Below are 22030 nucleotides of genomic sequence, written 5' to 3'. Positions count from 1 at the left end.
TTTAAGGTAAACATTTCTGCATTTTAAATCACACAAAACCTGAAAATAGAATCATTGACAAAAACACAATATTGGCATCTGCCTGCCCAAAGTGAGGTGTATTCTGTACAGCATCAGCACATTACCTTGTATTTTAGAAAGGAAATGAGCAGCTGTGCCTTTATAAAACACCTAGGTTGCGTGGCTCTGCCCAGGCAAATTATTTGCCTGAGACAAATACTTGTGAAAAAGAAAGGTGCCAAAGAGCTTTACAGGCTGAGGAGGCAGCACTTGCTGCTTGTGTCACACAGGAGGGCCAGGAACAAAGCTTTCCCAGCAGCAGGCACCCAGCCAGCTTCATGGGAGCCTCCAGGAGAGAACTCCAGTAAAGTGCAGCAATCATGAGGCTGTGTGTGGAAAGCTTTTCAAAAGATCCAACCTAAATATTCTCTACTCTTAATTAAACCAAAATCTATACCCTGTGGTGAGTATAAATATTAATTATACTTTATTGAAATAATTTTTTACACCTTTTCTTTTTTTTTCTTTCATTTTCTCCTCCCTAGGGAAGGCAGCATCCAGTTCCTTACAAGTCAGTTTGGAGATATATCAGTGATAATGTAAATCCGAATTTTAAAAAAAGTTTAGGTTTGCATTGTGGTCAGAAGCCACTCCTGGGGATGAAGGAAAGCAGTGCCAGACTCCTCTCTCAGCAGTGCACAGCCAGTTTGGCAGTCACCAGGAACACTCTCTGCCCAGATTTTGAAAGCAAAAATGTCCAAGGGAAAAGCTGAAGCACAAGTGGGCAAGACAGTAAGATCTGTAGGCACCAACATGCAGGGATCCCACAGGAGGAAGAATTTTACACAGCTTCATTAAATCCATCTTCCTGCAAGACAAGAAAAACAATTGCCCAAAGCAGCTAAATAATGGTAACACAATCCGACATGGAGCCAGATGACATTTTCTGATTGTATTTGAAGTTGGCTTCTTGAGACAAGGCCTAACAACAGAGAGGACCACACCAGTAAGAAGGTTGCTATCTTCATGCCTCCCTCCCCACCAACACCATGAACTCCATTGCAGAGTAGTAAAAAAAATAAACCCACAGTGTAGCCTAACAAATTGCAGATGGCATTTAAGTCAAAGAGGAGCAAGGAAAGAAAGGGAGAAATGATTTGAAACAGTGAAAATTGTTGCTCTAAACTTATTTTAAAAGCTTAAAGAATTACACAAATAAGTTCTTGATATCTAATGATTATAAATAACCACTTTCCAAAATCGTTACAGTAAGTTAAACACACAGATTTTATTCCATGTATTGTCATGCAAAATAAGCAAGTTAGTATTTCCAGTTCCGTATTTCCAAATCCATTGGAGAAGGCCAATTATTGCAACACCCATAGAGTTTTGGTGATTAACTCCACAACAAGTGCAAAATTCCAGCCCTGCAGAGAAGTCCTGATCTCAACCCTACATTTTAGCAATGAAATGAGGGGATTTAAATCCAAGGAAGAGGATCCCAAGAACTTTAACTACTCCCATTGCTTTATTTTTTACTTATAAAGTGATGGCCCAAGCTGTAACTAGAAATGGTAGAAAGAAACTGATCTGATCAGATCAGTGCAGATCACTCTTCTAGAAAAATACCACAAAGCTGCTACATCCCCTTCTACCTGACCCATCAAAGCACTAGTTTTCTTCTGTATTACTGCATATCTCAAAAATAACACCCACAGCGCTTCAGTTTAGAATGACATATAATTTATTCATATAAGTCACAAGTAGTTGGACACTATTTAATTTAGTCTCCATATGCAAGTGATTTACACAAACATGTAATACTAAAATTGATTGCTTAGAAGGTAAAAAATACCATGGGTATGAAATGCCATGGTAGAAGCTGTTCAATATACTACACAACCTTAGTGTCAGACACTTTTATTCATTTATGTTTTTAGAAAAAAGGCAGTTTGCCATTTTTAATAAGTAGTCCAGGAAACTCAAGTGGTTTTCTTCTAAACCTTCTAATCAATTACTTCTCCCAATTCTTAGGAACTGAATTGACAATCAAAGCAACATTTTCAGTAGTTCAAAAAAATAGATAGATTTTTGCTCCCCTGAATTCACCAAGCAGAACGTGACCAAATCATGTTGCCTTCCAACACGTGACACAAAACACTAACCTCTGTATATTCAAAGGAATGTGCAGGAATTTAGACCATGCTTCAGCACAGTGGTGTTGGTGACAACAGCCTGATGAAAGAATTGTTGGCCCCTGTCAGTATCCAGTAGGTGAGAGTGTGTTTGCAGTTCATTGTGAATGTATTAGCATCACCAGACCATTTGGTATTCATGCAGCTATGCATAAACTCTTCTCACTGAAACTTGTATCTTGTAAGCCTCATTAATTCTGCATTAAGCATATATGGCTGCATGGAGAAAATCTGACTTTAATATGTTTGCCTGCATTAGATTAAATTACACACATTATCTTCTAGATGAGGTCCAAACATATATTTTGCTTGAAATGCCAGTAGTTTTCCTAAAACATACCAAGAAGTTAAAAAGCTTTCACAATACAAGATTCAGCTACTTATTCCACATATACAAAAACACAGCTGGAGAAATACAATTCAATTGTCAATGCTGAATTTATGAGGAAAGTCTAAAAAAATAGAAAAACTCTGATACCTGGACATCAATTCAGAATGTAACACTGCATAATGCCGCAATATGAGCATCCATTTAAAATGGGAAATCCCCACCAAGAGAAGCATAAGGGGATCTAGTACTCGTGACAAAAGTAGATGAATACTGCACCAAAAACATGCAGACAATCGCCATGGTCAATCAGTATGCTAGTGATGGTCTAAACAGTGATCTAACACAAGAGTGAGACAGTGCTTCCAAATAAAATGGAGTGAGTAACTACATATTGATTAAACTTTCTGATGCAGCAAAATGAGGGCAAAGAGCCATCTCTGGGTTCTGGAGCTGTTTCAAGATTCGCTTGTGAAACTTCTCTCTGACACGATTGAACTCCATTATGTCCAGGGGGTCCTCTTCAATCCAGAATTTGTGGAATTCATGCATTAGGTAGCCTACAAAAGAATAATTAAAAAAAAAAGATGTGAAAATTAAAAAGAAACCTGCAATTAGCAACTATGATTTACACAGAGAATCCTGGTCACTGAGGGCTGACATCTCACAATGCTATGCGGGGACAGGTCTAAACCCATTTTGGACAAACCCAAAAGTTGATGAGTAATAGACATTGGCAGAACTTCTCACAATAAATACAGAAAGTCATTAGTTGTCTTGACATACGGGTACATGAACTAAAACATTAAACTAATGAATGTAAAAGCAGGGGAAGATGCTGCTGACACAGTTCCAGCAGCCTTTTGTTTGTATTCAAGTTCTGCCTCACAGATCTTTCCTCATGAGAAACAAGAGTCAAGAATAGAATACAAAGATATGGGAGTCAATCATACTAGACACATCTGTTTTCAAGACCATGGACACATCAGGAATTTGGCAAAAAAGTAGAGTAAGCCTTTCAATGAAAAGATGACCTGAAGTCATAAGTGAATAATAAGTGAATATTTAAGTAGATACTTGTCTTTTTTTTTATTCATCAAGTCAACTACTATAAAAGACAAAAGCCTAGGAACTAAACTGCCTGGAGTTCCTACCAGCCAGTCTATCTAGGGCAGCAACGCAAAACTATCCCAAAAGCGAAAGCCCTGCTGCAGTATATCTGTTCACATAGGATTTTGGGTGAATGAGTTTTATTAAATAGCATCCTTGTTCTGAAAAGCCTATACTATTTAATGAAAGAGATGCACAGGACAGTAATATTTGCCATTGATCCAGTTAAGCAGTAAGAAAATATTATAGCTGCAAAACAAAAAGAATCTGTTACCTAAATAGCCAAATTTTAGAAACCCAAAAAAAAAAACCAAACAAAAAAACCCCTTTGCAATTGTCATAAAGTGGAAAATAGTGCATTCTGACTTCTTGCCTGTGTGCTGAGAAATAGTAGAAGTGTTGCTCCCACCACGCAAGGATGCACAACACGTCTGTGCTGTAGAAGGGATGCTTGAATACACGGGAAAATGCTGTGAAAGCATTATTTTGAGGGGGACAACTCTACTGAAGGGTGGAGGATAGTGCCTGAATGTAGATGAAGGTATCTTATGACAGCTGGGTTTATGGGGAAGTAATGTCTAGAGGCACTTCTAAGGACCTTTAATTTCTTATTAGTATTTAAAACCAGACTGAGAATATAGGAAGGTCACTTGCTCTCAGGCCCTTGGAGTTTTGCTTGGGTTTTTATTTGGTTTTGATTGTTTTGTTTTTCTGTTTTGTTTGCTTGTTTGTTTTACACCTTGGTTTGCTAGTGGCATCCATCACAATGAAGAACTGAAACCAAATATCCTAAAGACAGGAGAGCAAGACTAGCACAACAGCCTCTGTGCTATGTCAGAAAGAGATTATTTTTTTTTGTAATTAAAGGATGGTGCAGAAGTGTTAGCAGGAGTACAAATTACGTCCCCTCCCCACACCTGCCACTTACAGAACGTTTGCTGAAAGTGAGTGAGTGTTGGTGCTTCTGGAGCAACATTGTAGAAATGGGTCTTCAGAGCTCCGCTCACCAGCAGGTTGTAGGCGAGGTCTGTTATGTTGATGCCCACGATAGCAAAAGAATAGCTGTAAGAAAAAGCAGCAGCAACATCTGTGGAGGGTTTATGCTCTTTCAGCACACTGTAAGAAACACTGCTGACCCCAGCACTGCAGACTGTGTGAAGCTGGGTGTGTTAATGCTCTCCCTTGTGAGCTTCCAAGGTGAGGGGGTGGTAAACAAGAAAAACATTTGTCCTGCCTGCTTTCTATGGTGGAGTGGCAGTGTTTGCCTTGTGAAACAGTCACAGTGAAAACAGGAGCTTCAGCTCTGTGCCTGCATTTTCGTTGGAGCAGCACAGATTCATTCCCACAGAATAAGAAAGGAGCCCTGGCATCTCCAGGCTCCTACACTCCCCTCCGACATAGGGTGAGCACTCCACATGGTGGCTGGGTCTGCAGGGTGACCCATCATTTGCTGTTTTAACCCATCTGCCCAACTAGAATTCACTACCTACAGTTAGGGACATCAGGCTTCAATAATCAGTTCTATAAAGACATTGATATGCTTAGAAAACCTGTGAAAAAGATTAAGCTGAGTCACCTTCTATTTCTTTCTGAGAACTAGATTCACAGGCCAGAAAACAGGCAAAAACCTAAATAAAAGCATACTGGAAACAGAAATAAGTAAAAAAAAAAAAAAACAACAAAAAACCAGACTCAATCAAAACCCTGTCCTGTAAAGAGATATCAACTAGTATATTTAGGCACAACAGAACTGAGAAATTGGAAGTGATTTCTTAATTTGTGAGCCTGCTGCATAAAGGGCTTGGCATTTCTGGCAGTGACTGTTCCCCAAGAAAACATATGATGTCTCACACTGACATTTAGTGATAAAAGCAAACCTGTTTAGTTATTCAGTGATTGCTTTCTTCCTCTAAACACAGCTGTCTTCTATAGGTTACCCTAGGTATTTTTTCATTTATCCCTATCAAGCACATAAGAATATTTTTATTTTTTTGTAAACTTTGATATATTTCAGGGGTGGGGGGGGGAATAATCCAGAAGTTAACTGCAACATGAGGCCTAATGGCAAGTTTCACAGAAAATTAAATGGCATTGAAATGTTGTATTACAGATTTTCAGCTACACTTATAAGGAACATCTAGTTCCATACCCATGAATAAGGCAGCTACACTAAACCCACTGCTTAAGAAGAAAAAAAATAAAGAAATAAAATCACACTGCTGTTTCTTTCTTATTATACATCTCAAAAAGCAGATCAGAACCTGTCTCTTACAATAAGAAGTGAAACCTGATCACATTATGTGTTAGGAAGAATTAAACAGATATTAATCACTGCACTATTCATAGCACAGAAAGTTTCTCCTTGCTACATCATTTTTAGGTTATTTTTCCTAATTCTTACTTCAAGCTGTAATCTTTGATCAAAATCAAGGTGTGCTTAAGACAACACATGTTAGTATGTACTCTGAAATTTCCTTTAAAAAGTGGCCAGGAAACGCTTTTTTCCCCTCAAATGCACAGCAGTGAACAATGCTGCTGTGTTTGTGGCAGCTTTAAAAAGATGTTTAACTTACCCAATTGCCTTATCAAAGTTTTTCTTCTCCCATTCGGCTTTGCTAAATTGGCTGGGGGGTGGAGAAAAAAAAACAACCAACCAGATATTGATATGCATTGTTAATTGACTAATATCTTCAATTTCTTTGGTATTATAACTTTGACTGAACAGGGTATATTATCTCTGTTGATATGGCTAATCACATTTAACTCTGCTTTTGACTGAACGAATTGGAATAAAAAAGCCTCAAAGTGAGTAACTGGATTTATAGCAGCACTGATCAACTTGTCTCACCCTTACAAAGTATGTGCCTACATCAAAGCTCTCAGTAAAAGCCAGTTATTTTCTATACTGACCACAAAGATGATCCATCTCATTTAAGTCTGAGCTACACAAGTTTAATATTTTCAACTTCTTTTAACAAATCAAAGATGGTTTTAGTCTTTTGTGTTCTTGAGGATACACATGACGCACAGCACTGGAGGCACGAGTCACCTGAGGAGGCAAACACACAAAATACTGCTCTGCTAGAAAGTTTTTGTGTCCAAGCAAATTGGAAACCATGAAACAGCCAAAAGGAAAGAACAATATTTCCTATTATTTAGCACAATAATGCAGAGGTGTTCAAGAACACAGAAGTTCCCCTCCCTTAAAACAGAATTGCTTCTGGAACTATTTATAGGTAAAATTTCTGTTAAACATCTTCATTTAAGGGAGCTGCCTGATGCAACCAGTCAGCTGACAGCCCACCAACCAGGCTCTAATGTACCTACTTAAATGGAGGAAGTTTAGCAGCAATCACTGCCCACATTTATCAGCAGCTAAAAGCAGGCAGGGAAAACTGCTTTAAGCACTGGGCTACAGCTTAGACATGCCTGTGGGAATTTTGCCTTATTAAGGCTAATTTGAGCTTGCAGAGTTTAGATCCCAAATTACAAACAGTTGTGTGAAAGTATCTTTCTTAAGACTATACTTAAGCTAAACACAGTCCCCTGAACTTTACATATATGGTATTTAACATTTTTTGCCATTAAGTTTCCAAGACACTAGTAAGTTCATACCCATTCTGATCTGTTACCAGGGGACATCTGTGAAGACAAAACTGCTCTTCAGTGGCTTTAATTCTCTAAAATCTTAGACATCTTTGTAGGTTGTGGCATAATATCAGTTAAAAAACCTCAAGCAAAAGCTGAATAATAGAGGCAGAACACATAGGATGTGGACAAGCAAAACAGTTCAACAGAAATAGAAACGAAACTGATCATGCTCACACCAGAAACCAGCATGGCTGCTTAGCAACCACACCAGGAAGAACAGCACAAGCACCACCACCAGCATCTGTCTTCTACCAAACACTCTTTCAAGAGATAGAAATTGCACATGCTCACACAGCACTCCAAGACAGTCCTTGGTAAACAAACATGTAAATGAAGAACACAGGATTCCCTGCTTCACAGCCCTGGCACTGAAAACTCAGCATCTGGGCAGTGTAGTTTGGTTTCCCATGTAGGAGTTCATTTAAACAAAAATCTTGACTATTTTCTATAATGCTGCTTAAGCATCATTATTATCCCTGTACATCATCAGCATACATTAATAAAAATCATCCATAGGTAACACAATACACAAAGACAAGACTGGAATTGTGGGGGATGCTTGTAGAAAGAGAGTGAATGCCAATATATAAAAGAAATCCCAGATAAACTAAATTTGAGGGCAGACTCTCAGACTTTAGCTATGTCAACTGAGGTTGATTTCATTCTTTACAGGTAAGCATGCTCATGTGTATTCAGTGATGCATCACCAGCTATGTTTGAGTTAACTTTAGAGAAAGGAACATGGGTCTCTTGGTGTTGCAACGAAGACTTTTTGGTTCACAAGATGCCAAATTGTAGTATGTTTTGGTCTTTATTTACATGTAGCATCTCAAAAAACTAAAAGAAAAGAAAAAAAATACCTTAGTTCCTTCTTAGTGACTTCTCTTCATTATGAAATGAAAAAAGAAAGGTAAATAAAAATACAAAATAACTTCAATTAGAAGTAAAAACATTTAATGCTAAGTTTAACTATTTCTAAGATTCAGCATGAAAGTTTGAATTTGACCAGTTTTCAGGATCAGCACTTGAAAACATAGAGCATGTGGCAATTCCCAGGCATGTGCCCAACAAAAAGAACAGAAATAGCCTCCTCCCCAAAACACCTGCCAGCACAGAGCTCTCACAGCTATTTTTTTCTGGGCTCAAGCATTACCTGTATTTAGGTTGAAGAGAATCACAGAGAACCTGTTGAGCTATCTCAGTGTCCCATTCAGCAAAATACCTGCAGATATATAGGTTTAGGGTAAATTCTTAAAGAAACACTAACAAAAAAAGTGTAAGTCATACTAAGCTGTCCATTCACACTCTAGGTCACTAGATGTGTTATGCAATATAAGTAGCATTTAAATTATTAAATTCATTAAACTACCACTCAGAGCTCCCCAAAATGAAAGATAAAAGCAGCCTCCAATTACTAGGGCAATCCTATAAGCACTTAGTAAACGTGCAAAGTCCGCCTTTCTACCCAATCTACAGAAAATTATTACTTATTACTTATTGCTTATTACTAAAGCACGTTGCCTGCTAAGCTTAAGAGAAAAAAGAGGCCTCTTGATCTGGCAGATTCATTAATTGAGATGAGAGTCCTCACAGGAGACTAAAAATGAAACACATGGTAGGGATTAATCTCCAGTGAAAGTTCAAAGACAGAATCAAAACTCCAGATACTCAACTGAGCTTTGCTAGAGAATAAAAAACAAACAGTGGATATTTTATGTCCCTCAATCTGTAAAAGCAGAAAGTATTTCTTTTTCCTGTCATAGGGAGAGGTTGTTTTTATCAAATGTTTTTAAGTTCTGTAACTACTTGCAGCAGACAAAAGAGCTGGGGGAAATAACAGGCATTGATCAATCCCCAAATTACCAACCACTGATATGATGCCAACATCTGGCATGTGTGAGGTGGAAGGGAATAGTGATGCAAGCACACTGTTTAATTTTGTTTATTGACAGAAATTCAGTAGCCCAACTAGAGAAGCCTGACATCAGTGGCTGCATTTCAAGCCTTTTGCCTAGGAATTCAGCATGAAATTCCCAACAAGAAAGCTGAGCATTAACATAACCCTCTCACCTGCCCACTTCCAGGGCATTATGTTTAAGGAGATATAGATATTGGTGAACATATACCTTACAGTTTCCTTCTTGTGGGAAGAGAATGTAAACCTACTGTGCCACAGAGAAACTAAAAAAAAAAAAAAAAAGGCTTATCAAGTGGTATTACTGAGCTGAATTAGAAAGAGAGGAGACCCCTTTGAGAAGACAAATCCTTCAAAGATTTGACTAGCAAATTAATTCTTTCCATTTTTTTAATATGAAGTCCCTAACACTTTAATAAGTCATTCCTGCAGGCTTGCTAAAAATCTGCAAGCAATGCAGCTTTTCATTGACTCCAGACACACACACAACCATCTACAGAGGAATATACTTACACCAAGTTATATAAGCCCAGGAGACCCATCCCTCTGAAGTCTGTTTTAGGATCGTCACCTTGGAAACCAATTTCACACCACTGCTTCGAGATCCGAGCTTGCAGCGGAGAATTAGGCTTCAAGCATTTCCACAACTAGGAAGATTACAGGTAAAACAGAATTAAACTTCCACACATTAGCACGGCTTTTTCTTCTTTTTACACCAAGGTAAGTTCTGATGTAGCATCACTGTATTGCTATCCCAGCAACCTAAACATAAAATCAAATTAAATCCCTGGGGGTGAGAAGGGTGGGGGGGAAATCCCAAACCGTAAGTTTTGCAGATACTTCAACCCTTCAAGTCCCTTCCAGCCCTATCAGCAGCTGCTGCAATGACTTGCACAAAGTCTTGCTTCATTCATACTTTGTGCATCAAACTAGCATCTGCCTCCACAAGCTCAGAGAGAGGAATGGGCTGGAATTTGGTTGTAAATCACTGACAGGACAGCAGGCCATCAGCCTTCAGGTCCCTGAGGCTCTGCAGCAATTTTTTTTTCCAGCATCTTTTGCAAGTCTCTGGAAAGGGTTATAAATCAAGAGTCCTGACTTGGCTACCACACTGCTGAAAAGAAAATTAGAGAACATAAAAATAAATAAATAACAGCCCCCCATACAAGAATAGCCTGTGCCACCTTCATGTTTAACTAAAGGGTAAATAATTCATCAATCTCATACAGAAAGAGATTTAACAAGCCAGATCCTCAGCTGGAATAAATCCACTTAGCTGCACTGGTCCAGCAACTTTAGTGCCTAATGTGTTGCTAGGCACCTAAAAGCAGCCTAAATTGACGTGTCTGACAAATACTTACCTTTTCACACACCTCGTGCCATGTCACAAACTCACTCTTTCCAAACTGTAGGAAGAAATCTCTGTTCTCCAAAAACTACAAGTTGGTGAATAGAAATGCACCAAGATAAAGCCTACCCAAGGGATACAGCTGTATGCACATTTCCTAAATAAACAAGCCTGAACTTGTATTAATTTCAGCCAGGCTGAGTGCATTTAAAATGAAGTGCCTTAGGAAGGTTAAAACTTCCATGATTTCACTTTGTAATGACTGCGTAAAGCATAATTGTTTGAATTGTATTTGCTATCTTTCATGTTCATCCATTGTCAGTAAATACAATATTATTCATTAGTTCAATCACATTAAGTTAATCTTTATCTCATTTATAAAGTGCCCTCCTGGTAAACATGACTACATGATAGACATTAAGAACTTGAATTACCTACTGCAGAGATCACTTAGCAGAATATCTAGAAGGAATGAAAACCAAATGGCCTGTACTTCTCCCTCGTGGGCTGGAATCCAAATTAAACCCTTGGACATATTTCCATTTGACATGAGAATTTGCAGAAGCTCAATGTCTGCTGTAAACAAGTGCTAATACACAGGTTACACTGGAGACAGATGGTGAAACTGATACTTTCTTTGACATTACGAATTTTACAGCATAAGCTGCCCTGTTTGATTTCCCCTCAGATAAATACTCAGTTTCCATTCTGCTTTTATTCTCCTACAGTTACGTTTTTAAAGCACACGTTGGTGACGTGATTCTCAGGAACACCTAAGAACCAGGACCTAGCCCTCACAGGTTAGGTGGCCAGAAAGGAGACCACAATCAGCTCATCAGTGCTTCTCATCTGTGATCAGACCCAACTTCTTGCTTTATGGGTAGTGTAGATGCCAAACATGTTTAGGAATGCATGTGTTATTTAACAAATGGTTCAATTTGGTTTTAATTTGAAGATGTAACTGTATAAGTTATCTCCCAAACTTCCATCCCACACAACGAAAGCTAGAGGTTTGCCACTGGGATACAGACACTCTTCAGAAATCCAAGAAATTTAGGAAAAATATTGTTATTCTGATTAAGAGAGAAAAATACCCTTCACATCTTGAAGAAGCGTACACTGAAGTAGGACATCTATTTTTCCAGCACCCACAGCACAGAGCTGTGATCTGTAGTAAGGGCTAGGTACTCAGTGCCTGGGCACAGTCCAGCCAGGGGACATGCATTCATCAATCAGGGAACGAGCTGTTTGCTTGGCAGGTGTTACCCTCAGACTAGATTAATCTGCAGTACAGCCTAATCTCAAAACAGGTACCTGATAGAGGAAGGTCACAATACTTGTCAATGTTTTAAAGAGGTTTATAAGCAAAGTCATTTGGAGCTGGCATGAAAAAAGGATGCCCCACAAGTACCTCTTAAGCACCTACCTTGAGAAGCATTTCCTCATGTTGTGGATTCTCTGAATCATATGGCTCTCTGCGCAGCTTTTCAACCTCTGCAATCAGATTTCTGTACCCCACAATCTGCAGCAGGCATGCCTGAAGAGATACTCCCAACCTGAGAGGGGGGGGAAGAAGCCACATAACCCAGCTCAATCATACGTTAAACCACAAAACAGCACTACCACCTACCCACTTGTTTAACACACGAGTGATGGTACATCCATGAATTGATGGTCTAACACTTTAATTACACTGGGAGAATTTCTAAGAGATCAATACTACACTAGACAGGGCATTGTGAAATGCTTATTTGCCTATGTCAATGACTTATTTAGTGCCTTCCTTATACAAGACAATTTTGGATTTTTGAAATCTTTGAACTGTGAATTTTCACACATTGAAATCCCATTGTAACTATACACAGCTGCCCTGGAAGCCTGCAACACACACATCACTAAATCTTTCCTCTCATCACTCAAACAATGCCCCGAGACCAGAGATGTGAATTTACAAAGGGTTGAGGGGAGCGGGGGGGGGGGGACAGGGGGAGAGAACTCGGCAAAAAAGCTAAAAATATTAATTTTGCTTCTATATCACAAAAGCTTGCATAAATAAACCAAAAAAATGGAGGTAATATAGCTCAAAGATATACCACTAGGCAGCTTTTTTTTTTTTCCAGTCTCATGTTCAGAATCATCATGTCTCTCTTTTAATTATAATGCAGATTTTATGTTTCCTTTTTACATTTTCTTATGCATTGTTAAAAAAAAAATCCCACCAAACCAAAAATCCCAACCCCAAAAAAAACAACAAAAATCCACCTAACGTGTCTTCCAAGGCTTTAAATTACAAAGACTTACTTAGTTGTAGGTTAAGTTTTTATAATAATAAATACAAGTTATGCAGTACACAATTACCATGCTCATAAAAATGTTTAATTATATATGGCAATAAACCCTTTGATTTTTAATAATGTCTGAAATTATCTGAGTGCCTAGTATTAATTTGGAGGGCACAGTTAGATCTGAATCCTCATTCCTCTGTGGAAAAAAGGCTGCACTGATATTAAGCTGCACAGGTTCCTCATCTGTCCTGTTTGATATACTGAAACATTTTGGCTATTCCATAATACTCTTGCATCTTCTGAGCAGAAGGATTTTCTATGCTTATCTTTTGAGATTAATCTACAGAATCAGAGATGTCTTCATTAGGCCATTTCTAATGCTGCAATTTCATTCTATTTATGGCTACAACCCTTTTGGAATAACCTATGCAGTGTTTTCCCTCCTTTGCTGTTCGTTGCTGTTGATCAGGCTTTTTTGTGTTTGTTTTGTGTGTTTTTTTTCACATGCTTCAGCTGGTATAGCCTACAGTTTTACAGAAAGGCTGCACTTCCAAGATAGCTGAAAAGCCTGACAATACTGCCTGTGAATTGCTGTAGTGCATCACCGAACCACAGCCATCATGTTTTCAACCACTCAGTTACCTCAGAATAGTTTAGAGCAGAGCACCACAGGCAGTGGCAAAGCAGAGCCACTTCACTAAAGAAATAAATACACTCCTAAGCCCCAACTTGCACAATATCCACAAAGCAAGCTGTGCTTGCACTTCATCTAAAACCAGTCAATGTTGTTCATGGAGGGAGGGGGGCAGAGAAATTAAGTTTCCCCGCTCTCCTTTTCATTCAGCTTTTGCTCTCCTTGCCCCAGTGGCACCAAGCAGAGGACACAATGAGCTGCTGGTGCCCCATGCCTCCTTCCTGCTACGCCTGAGCTGGTGGTGGCAGATGTCAGAGGGCAGGAGCAACCTGCCCAGGCTTGCATCGCCACCTCACTAAGCTCCAGGTGCTCCATGAGATGAAGACTAGCTCAAAACTGGGATTTTTTAATGGGCTGCTACTGTAGTTAGTGTAGACTGCCCATGTTAATGTAGGTTATTCAACCTACCTGCTTCCACCACTAAACATACACACCCTTATCTCAGAGGCATTGATAAGGAGTCTCCCTCTCTTAAGGTCAAGGCAGCCCATTGCGTTCAAGAACAGCTCGGTACAAATTCCTCTGGGATGCTACCTCACCTTTGCAAAGATGTTACAGTGACACAAATGGCTGCACACAGATTTGAATAAACACACAATATGACACATGGCCCCTCCTCCTTACCACAAGAGACTTCATGTGTCTACCATGCAAGGGAAGGTCAGAGTGTCTGAACAAGATGTTTAGGATGCAGGTTTTCTTATGTTCAAGAGCAGTCAAGCCAATCGATTTTCCTCAGTCCTGTCTAAAGACAGAGCTCACCTTGTTCTGCTGAAGTTTCTTCAGAATAATGTAGTATAAAATACATGGCTCACATGTAAAACTTCAATGCAGATGCTTCAAGTTTACCAGAACTGTGATTAATTTAATATAAGGAGAATCTTCGTGGCAGGGTGTATTTCTATGTTCGTGGCAGCACCTTGCATATCCCAGACCCTTAATTTCTCATTGTTCTCAAGGCAGGTTTCAGCAAACTGGAGGGGTAGGGTGTGAAATACTCAGTCTCATAAAATGCTGAGTTCATGGGTTCTAGTCCAAAACCAATTAATCTTTAGTTCTTTGCTAAGCATATGAAAACCACCTGAATTAAACAAAACAAACAAAAAAAGATTGTGGTTTTTTTATGTTTGTTGGTTGGTTGGGTTTTATTTGTTTTATGAGGTTTTTTTATGTTAGTGCCAGATGGCTCAAAATGTAACTTAAGGTTCAGACTCTGATTCAGGAAAGCAGAAATCATTTGCACTTCTATGCTCTCATCTGGAAGGCAGCATTTCTTCAGAGACCAAAGGCAATGCCATGAAGAGAATCAGATGGTGATCTGCAGTGTCATACAAAATACTATTGTAATTAATTCCTTGGGATTTTTTAGAATTATTCCACCCAGGGGTAACTACCCAGGGGTCCAACTCTGAGAAGTGAGGATGTGAATCAGCCCGACTGCTAACATGCAGTTACTGATGTCCATGGGCCAGGCTCTGAGCTGTGCACCTCACAGTTTTTCATTATATGTCCCCTTGACTAATTTTGCCATTGCTTATTTTTTCCTGAATTTCAGCTATCAGCATCCTGTGAGTACTGGAGCTGTGACACCCTCCTCAGATGGGCAGATTCTCAGCATGCCTCACATGCACTTGAAACAGCTGCTCTTTCATAACCTCCCCTTTGAAGGTCATGTGGACAAGTACCTGTGAAGCAACACCCCTGGAAAAGCCCTGGGCCCACTCCCAGAAAAATTTCACAAGGCTTCTCATGTATGAGAATGAGGAATTTTCTTTGTTCTGTTTCTCTTATTTCCTTCTCTTCTTTAATGGTTGGGTTGCCATTTTTTCTGTCCAGGTGGACAGTGGTGATGTCCACAACAGTTGTCTCTCAAGTTAGAGACACACCCAGTGTGCTTAATTTCCTTTCTGATCAGCAAAGGCTCATTTTAAGACTACCCAGTCACAGACCTTTTCACTGGGGGGTGGGGCTGGGTGGGTCATTCCTACAACCAGACCCTGAAAATTTATGTTTTTGCAGCTGAGCTTTTGGGTTTTGTTGCTGCAGCAAGACCTTGGTGCCACCTCACCTGTTGATGCAGCTGACCACTTTAAGAATAAAGTGGCTATCAATTTATGGATGCCCATTTTAGATTATGCACATCAATTTCAAGTTCTGTAAGTGGAGTGAACATCAGACTTTCACCTGAATGCAACAACCCTCAACATTTCTCCCACTGATTCCTGATCTAGACCACCTTGTGCTTTAAGGTAGGGGCTGAGAAGCAAGGCAACCACTGAAGTGTTCTCACTTACTCCTGAAATACATGCTTGTAAATTAATGGCTTGTTGTCAGTCTCTTCTTAGCACTGACATCTTGTTGCATTTAAAGAGTATCAGCTATGTACTTCTGTTTGGATCATTAAAGGCAATTTAAAAATGTAAACCAGTACACAGTTTATATCAGTTACAACAGGATAATTTCTTCCCTACACAAAAGCCATCACTGCTAATAAGCCATCACTGTCACTGCCAGGGCCACCTGCCTTGGTGGTATTAATGGTGGCCCCCATAAATCAATGCATCGACAATAAACTAAGACAGCATGACTCAGGAAGCAGCTGGATAAAGAGACTCAGGACTTGCCTATTACAGTCACCATAAAAAATAATTCATTTTTCTATCAGCTTTTTGACAACAAAGCTTAAGTTGGAGTTTTATGCCGAGAGACAGAATTCATCTTCAAATTGTGTGCCACAATAGCTATAGAGAACCAGTTCTCTGTGGACCTAGGCACTAAAGAAATCAATAATTCCCATTTGTTTTGTAAGGAAACAGTGAACTTACTGTGGATTTATATCTGGATTTATCCTTTTCAGCTCCATGATGTCATCTATGGTTTTTTCAATAGCATCAGGGTGAACACTTACTGAAGTCTGCAGCCGCTAGAAAGAGGTTTTAAACAGATATTAATTCTTATGGAAGCTATTACTCAATAGAAGTTATCAATGGTAATTTGACACCCAAAAGCTTCCAGATCAAGTACCCAGAAGACCCAGCCCAATACACATATATAGATACACACCTTTCCAGTTTATGTAACCCCACTGACTAGATTCAGAGTTCTAGCCCTGTAAGAACTGCAATTGCTTTGCCATGCCCTTGCAGTCAGTCCATCACATTTCTGTGGCAGCTGCCAATAGAGATGATCTGCACTGAGGCCTTTGATCAAGAAGCAGTTTCAGACCACCCACCTACCTAATTACACTAGAGTTGCCAGCCTTCATTTGAGACCCCCTTGTCTAACACACAATAACAATTGTTCTCTTTCTCTTGCATGACACTGCATTTTGTAATGCTCCTTGAAGTTCAGTATTCAAATATCAACATCCAAAAAATTAAGAGGATGAACTTCCCAGTGCTTTTTCTCAAAATAACACAATTGCTTTGGTGTGGACTTTTAAATAAGATTCTGCCTTTCTGTTTGTGAAGGACATTTGGAAGCACGATGCAGAACCATGAGCTATGTGACATAGAATCATAGAATGGTTTGTGTTGGAAGGGACCTTAAAGATCATCTAGTTCCAACCCCCTGCATGGGCAGAGACACCTCACACTAGAACAGGTTGCTCAAAGCCTCAACCAACCTGGTCTTGAACACCTCCAGGGATGAGGCATCCACAACTTCCCTGGGTAACCTGTTCCAGTGTCTTACCACCCTCAGAGTGAAGAATTTCTTCCTAATGTCTAACCTAAGTCTACCCTCTTCCAGTTAAAAGCCATTTCCCCTTGTCCTATCACTACATGTCCTCACAAAAAGTCCCTAAAGACATCATTTTTGCTAATGCTGAGGTAAGCTTTTCAACACCAATGATTCTCATGCCAAATAGAAATGAGAAGTGGAATGATGCTATTCAACATGTACACAAATGTACATGCTTTGTGAGAATAATTTAGTTTAGCACAGCCAGTGCTACAGGGAAAGGATGAAGTGACAGAGGCTCTTCTCCATTAACATATTTAAAAGGAAAGCAGAGAGCAGAGTTGTCTTGGCTAACTAGGTACTGCTGCCTTCAGACTCTTTTCTCCCTGCTTTCCAGACAAAAAGCCTGAGGTATAAAGAGTGTAATTGACTGACTGCAGATTACAGAAATTCTAAGACAGGATGAGGAATCAAAGAAACCCTACATTACAACACATCACCCTCCTCATCTCCACCATGGCCTGTTGTCTGCCCTTCATTCCATCAGTGCCACAGTGTATCTGTCCTTGGGGCATGGGACACTGTCCCTGACTTTGCAAGATCACCTGCTATTGTGGACACAAAACCATCTTCAGTAGAAGATGCTTTTGATGTAAAATCATAACAGTAAAGCAATTTTTGGGGGTGAGCAAACAGTAGACTGAACAAACCAACTGCACAGGATGCAACAGAAAAAATGAATGATGGAACCTGTCACTCACCTTACTTTTTGAACCTTTCAGTGATGCCTCTGAAAGAGAACAGTATTTGAAAGCATCATGTCAGAAAAGGTAAGTTTATATTGGACCCATTTAACAATTTACTTATTTGTAACAATGCAGTCATACTACTTTTAGCACATGCAGAAAGGTACAAAGGCATGCAGAACTAAGTCTTTTGCAGTTACCTATTTTCATAGTTCTGGCAGCTCCAGGTTTGGTGTTGTAACAGATCCTTTGCAATTCGCATCGACCTGTTAGTTTCCTGACCAGGAATTTCAGGCAGCGCCACAAACATTTGCAGTAGAAGTACAGGCATACCTGGACAAACATCCTGGTGAAAGAAGAAGCCTGAAATAAGACTTGAGCAGGACTTGTTACAAGAAGGTCACCACCCAAACAGAAGGTACTTCCTCACCCGAAATTCCCATTGCCTAAGGGCACCTTAAAAGCAAAACCAGCATTCACACAGCAAATGTTTATCCCAGGAAGTGTTAAATCTTGCTTTTCAGTCCCAGCCAACAAAACACCCACGCACAAAACACCAGAACTGGAAGCATAGAACAAGTCAACTCTGGAATTCTCAAAAAGGTTTCTAGAAAAGTATTTGTCCCCTCAAAAGAAAGGTTGTATAGTCCATACCAATGCTTTGGGGCAACAGGACAACATGAGAAGGGAGCACAGATCACCCTGTTGTCATGGCTGCTGGATTCAGTGAGCCACTATGCTCTGGCTCAGCTTTGCCTCTGCATCCAGCTGCTCCAAGCAGAGTGACTGCTTATCCTGACAAATACAGAACACTCATGCCAGGTCCCTAAGGGTGAAGAGGGACAATTAAGGAAAATAAAACTCCCCCCCTTTCAGGAAAAAAGGTGTTTCAGAATCTGTCCCGAGGACTGCCACTTCTTGCCAAGATCAGCTTTCATACAGCACTGATGCTGCACAATTTCTCAAAGTACAGAGTTGACAGTAAGCCAAGAAAGCCTTTATTTAGATACTACATCCAGTGTTGAGCCCCAGCAATATGAGACAGACTTTAGCAAGCTGGATGGATGTCAGTGGAAGCCCCTGAGATTGTAGAGCTGGAACACAGACCCTGCCAGGAGAGGCTGGGAGAGCCAGGCTTGTTCAGCCTGAAGCACAGATGGCTTCAGGAACACCTTACAGCAGCCCCTGGTGCCTGGGGGAAGATCATGAAGGAAACAGAGCTGGGCTTTTCACAGTGGTGCAGGGCAGAAAGACAAGACACAACAGTCATAAGCTGAAATATATGAGGCTCATCCTGGATATATAAGAAGTTGTTTTTTTCCCCCATGAGGACAGCCAGGCAGTGGCACAGACTGCTCAGAGTGGCTGTCCAGTCTCCTTCCTCAAGAGTTTTTTAAGCCCTGACTGAAAGAAGCCCTGAACATCCTGGTCTGACCTCAGAGCTGACCTTCTGCGAGCAGGAGGTTGGACCACAGGCCTGCTGAGGTCCCTCCCAGCCCAAACTACCCTGTGATCCTCTGAAAGCCTAAAAAGGCTGTGTACATGAGAAATACCCTATTTTAAAGTTTATGAGCATTTGCAGCTACTACCAAAGCCCACATACTTCTCCCACAATTATGTAACTTGCCCCAAAAACAGATTTCATAGGCTGTAACTTGTATGGATAAAATTTAGCTTTCTCATTTCTACAGCTATGAAGACACAGATCCTGCCATGGGGGTGTACCAGAACTTGAGGTGGAGCAGGATCCATGCATGGTCCTTGGGTTCATGAGCACATCTCAGAAAAGGCAAACTACAAAGATCTGAGAACAGGAACACAGGCATCTGGACACAGCCCTGGGCAACTGGCTTTAGCTGGCCCTGTGAGAGAAGAGGGGGATGGACTAGATGAACTCCAACCTTGACCTCTCTGTGATTATATTCTGTGCTTATGTTATGGGACAACATCAATAAAGCTTTGATATGCTATCTTGCCATTAAATGGTCAAAAATAATTTGGTTCATTATGTTCTAAGCCTGTGTGTATGCTTATTCATCCCATTCATCTCCTCCTCCACATGCTGCTGCTGCTTTCAAGAGTTATTTGTTGGAAGACTCTGTTATCCTTTTCATTGTAGTGCACTGGTTATTCTGAAATACTGAATTCCAGATACTCAAATCAACTATAGCTTTAATAAAGCTTGAAGAGCTCCATCACTTCTTAAAACATCCAGAAAGCCATGGTGTAGAAGGACACTCAGGAAAGGGAAGATAAGTTAACTCATGTCAATGTCCACATGGGAGTTTAATCTGCTTTATGTTCACTTCAGCTTAATCCCCTTTGAAGGACGATTAAGCTAAAGGAACTAAACTCATTTTATGTCTAAATAGAGAGCATTCACACAAGTATTTAGCATGCTTTAAAAGCATCCACTTTATCTTCACACTTTTAGTTAATTCACTTAACACTCCCAAATGCCTGCACACAGGCAACTCCCTTGTCTTTATGCAACAGGAAGCCTCTATTCTAGATACAGAGTGAAACTTAAAGCATGGGGAATTGCTCCCACGCTGGAAGCAAATTTTAGACAAACAAAAATGTTTCAGATGCTGACACTGAAATATTTGGGTATCATTCCCCCCCTCCCAAGATGTGCCAGTAACCACCACTGTGAGGAGTCTGTACAGACTTTGCAGGAGGGGATCATCTTCAGCATTAAGAACAAGACCAGTTAGCAGGAGGCAAGTCCATAATCAGCCAAGCAGCCATTGTTTCCAGTAGTCAGAAGCGCAGCCAGTTAAAGAGTCAATCTTACATAAAGTCACTACTAATGCCCTCAACTGCAACCTTTAACTGCAACTTGAAAAAACCCACAGGCTAAAACTGGGTATTTTGGTTTTCCTGTTGACATTTTATATCAGCCTTCACAGACCTGACTCGTCCACCATCCCTGAAGCATCCAAACACAACCTACAGCCACCCCTCAGCCTCCTCAGCACAGCTCAGCTCTACACCTGCTGAAGGTTCAGAGAAATGAACACAAGAGATTAATGCCAAACTGGAAGGTGGAGTCTAGTAAAACAGAGTTCTGGGTTTTCATCATATATTTGTAGTAAAGTCAAACTTGCTTTCTTTTGGCCTGCTCTGTTTCCAAAGGTTAGGTCTCTATTAGAGCAACTCAATACTTAGAGAGCTTACTTACATGGAAAGAAGGGAGGAAAGACTCACTTAGTTTCATGTTAACAGCTCAAGTGAGAAGATTTCCTTCTGATGAGCAAGGTAGCTCCCAAGAAAATCCTACCTCCTTTTAGAAAGTTCATGCCTATACTTAATTGCCTCCAGGGCTGAAACGTCACAAGCATTTCATTACTTAAAACCTTGTTTCTTACTGTAGTGTGTGATGGAGATCCAGGGGGGCAGAAAGGGGGGCAGAAAGGGGGGCAGAAAGGGGGGCAGAAAGGGGGGCAGAAAGGGGGGCAGAAAGGGGGGCAGAAAGGGGGGCAGAAAGGGGGGCAGAAAGGGGGGCAGAAAGGGGGGCAGAAAGGGGGGCAGAAAGGGGGGCAGAAAGGGGGGCAGAAAGTCGTTAGGTGCATTTGAATTACATATTGCTGCCTTTAGGCTCAATGACAGATTTGCAAATCAAAGGAAAAGAACTCTAAAAGGGATAGAGCTGTGATCTTCCATGGTCACAACCACTTTCCCAGCTGAAGTTTTGCTTTGGCCATAGTTCCCACAAACATTAGCTGATAAAAACTCAGCTACTAAAAAAATGTCACCACAGCAGACAAACACTACATCTGTGATTCACTAAAATATACTTAGCAGCTATTATTAATGAAGCAGACAAACACTAGTTTTGACTAGGTAGCTAATTGAAGGAAGTCAGCTTTTGTGGATACCTTCGATTTTCTACTACTCGGCCATCTCAAGCTTACAAGAGATGAAATCTTCTGTTTGTAACATGGACGGACGGCATAAAAAGTAACAAGTTTGGTTTCAAGGGCTTGCTCTTTATAAAAGGGAATTCTTGCTTGCAGAAGTCCTGTAATAAAAGCACACTAGTCATTAAATAAGACAAGTTTTATTTTAGCCACT

The 22030-nt window shown here is 40.3% G+C and overlaps 1 protein-coding gene across 4 annotated transcripts in view; it reads right to left on the bottom strand.

The window, feature by feature from the left end:
- Positions 1-1721: 1721 nt before the first annotated feature.
- Positions 1722-22030, bottom strand: part of ELMOD1 (ELMO domain containing 1) — a 41000-nt gene continuing 20691 nt past the window's right edge. For 3 of the 4 annotated variants that reach the window (XM_051609030.1, XM_051609011.1, XM_051609020.1), the window contains exons 3-12: positions 18154-18299; positions 17969-17997; positions 16352-16449; positions 11974-12103; positions 9713-9846; positions 8438-8506; positions 8145-8168; positions 6207-6257; positions 4562-4695; positions 1722-3083 (exon numbers count right to left, since the gene is read on the bottom strand). In XM_051609030.1, the coding sequence (XP_051464990.1) occupies positions 2911-3083; positions 4562-4695; positions 6207-6257; positions 8145-8168; positions 8438-8506; positions 9713-9846; positions 11974-12103; positions 16352-16449; positions 17969-17997; positions 18154-18299 (988 nt within the window). In that variant the 3' untranslated portion in view covers positions 1722-2910. The remainder of the gene's footprint in view (positions 3084-4561; positions 4696-6206; positions 6258-8144; positions 8169-8437; positions 8507-9712; positions 9847-11973; positions 12104-16351; positions 16450-17968; positions 17998-18153; positions 18300-22030) is intronic. The other variant, XM_051609040.1, reaches the window with a different exon arrangement.

The sequence above is a fragment of the Apus apus genome, chromosome 1, assembly GCF_020740795.1.
Source record: "Apus apus isolate bApuApu2 chromosome 1, bApuApu2.pri.cur, whole genome shotgun sequence".
Lineage (NCBI taxonomy): Eukaryota > Metazoa > Chordata > Aves > Apodiformes > Apodidae > Apus > Apus apus.
Note: the sequence above shows the minus strand (reverse complement) of the source record. Positions and strands in the feature narration are given on the sequence as shown.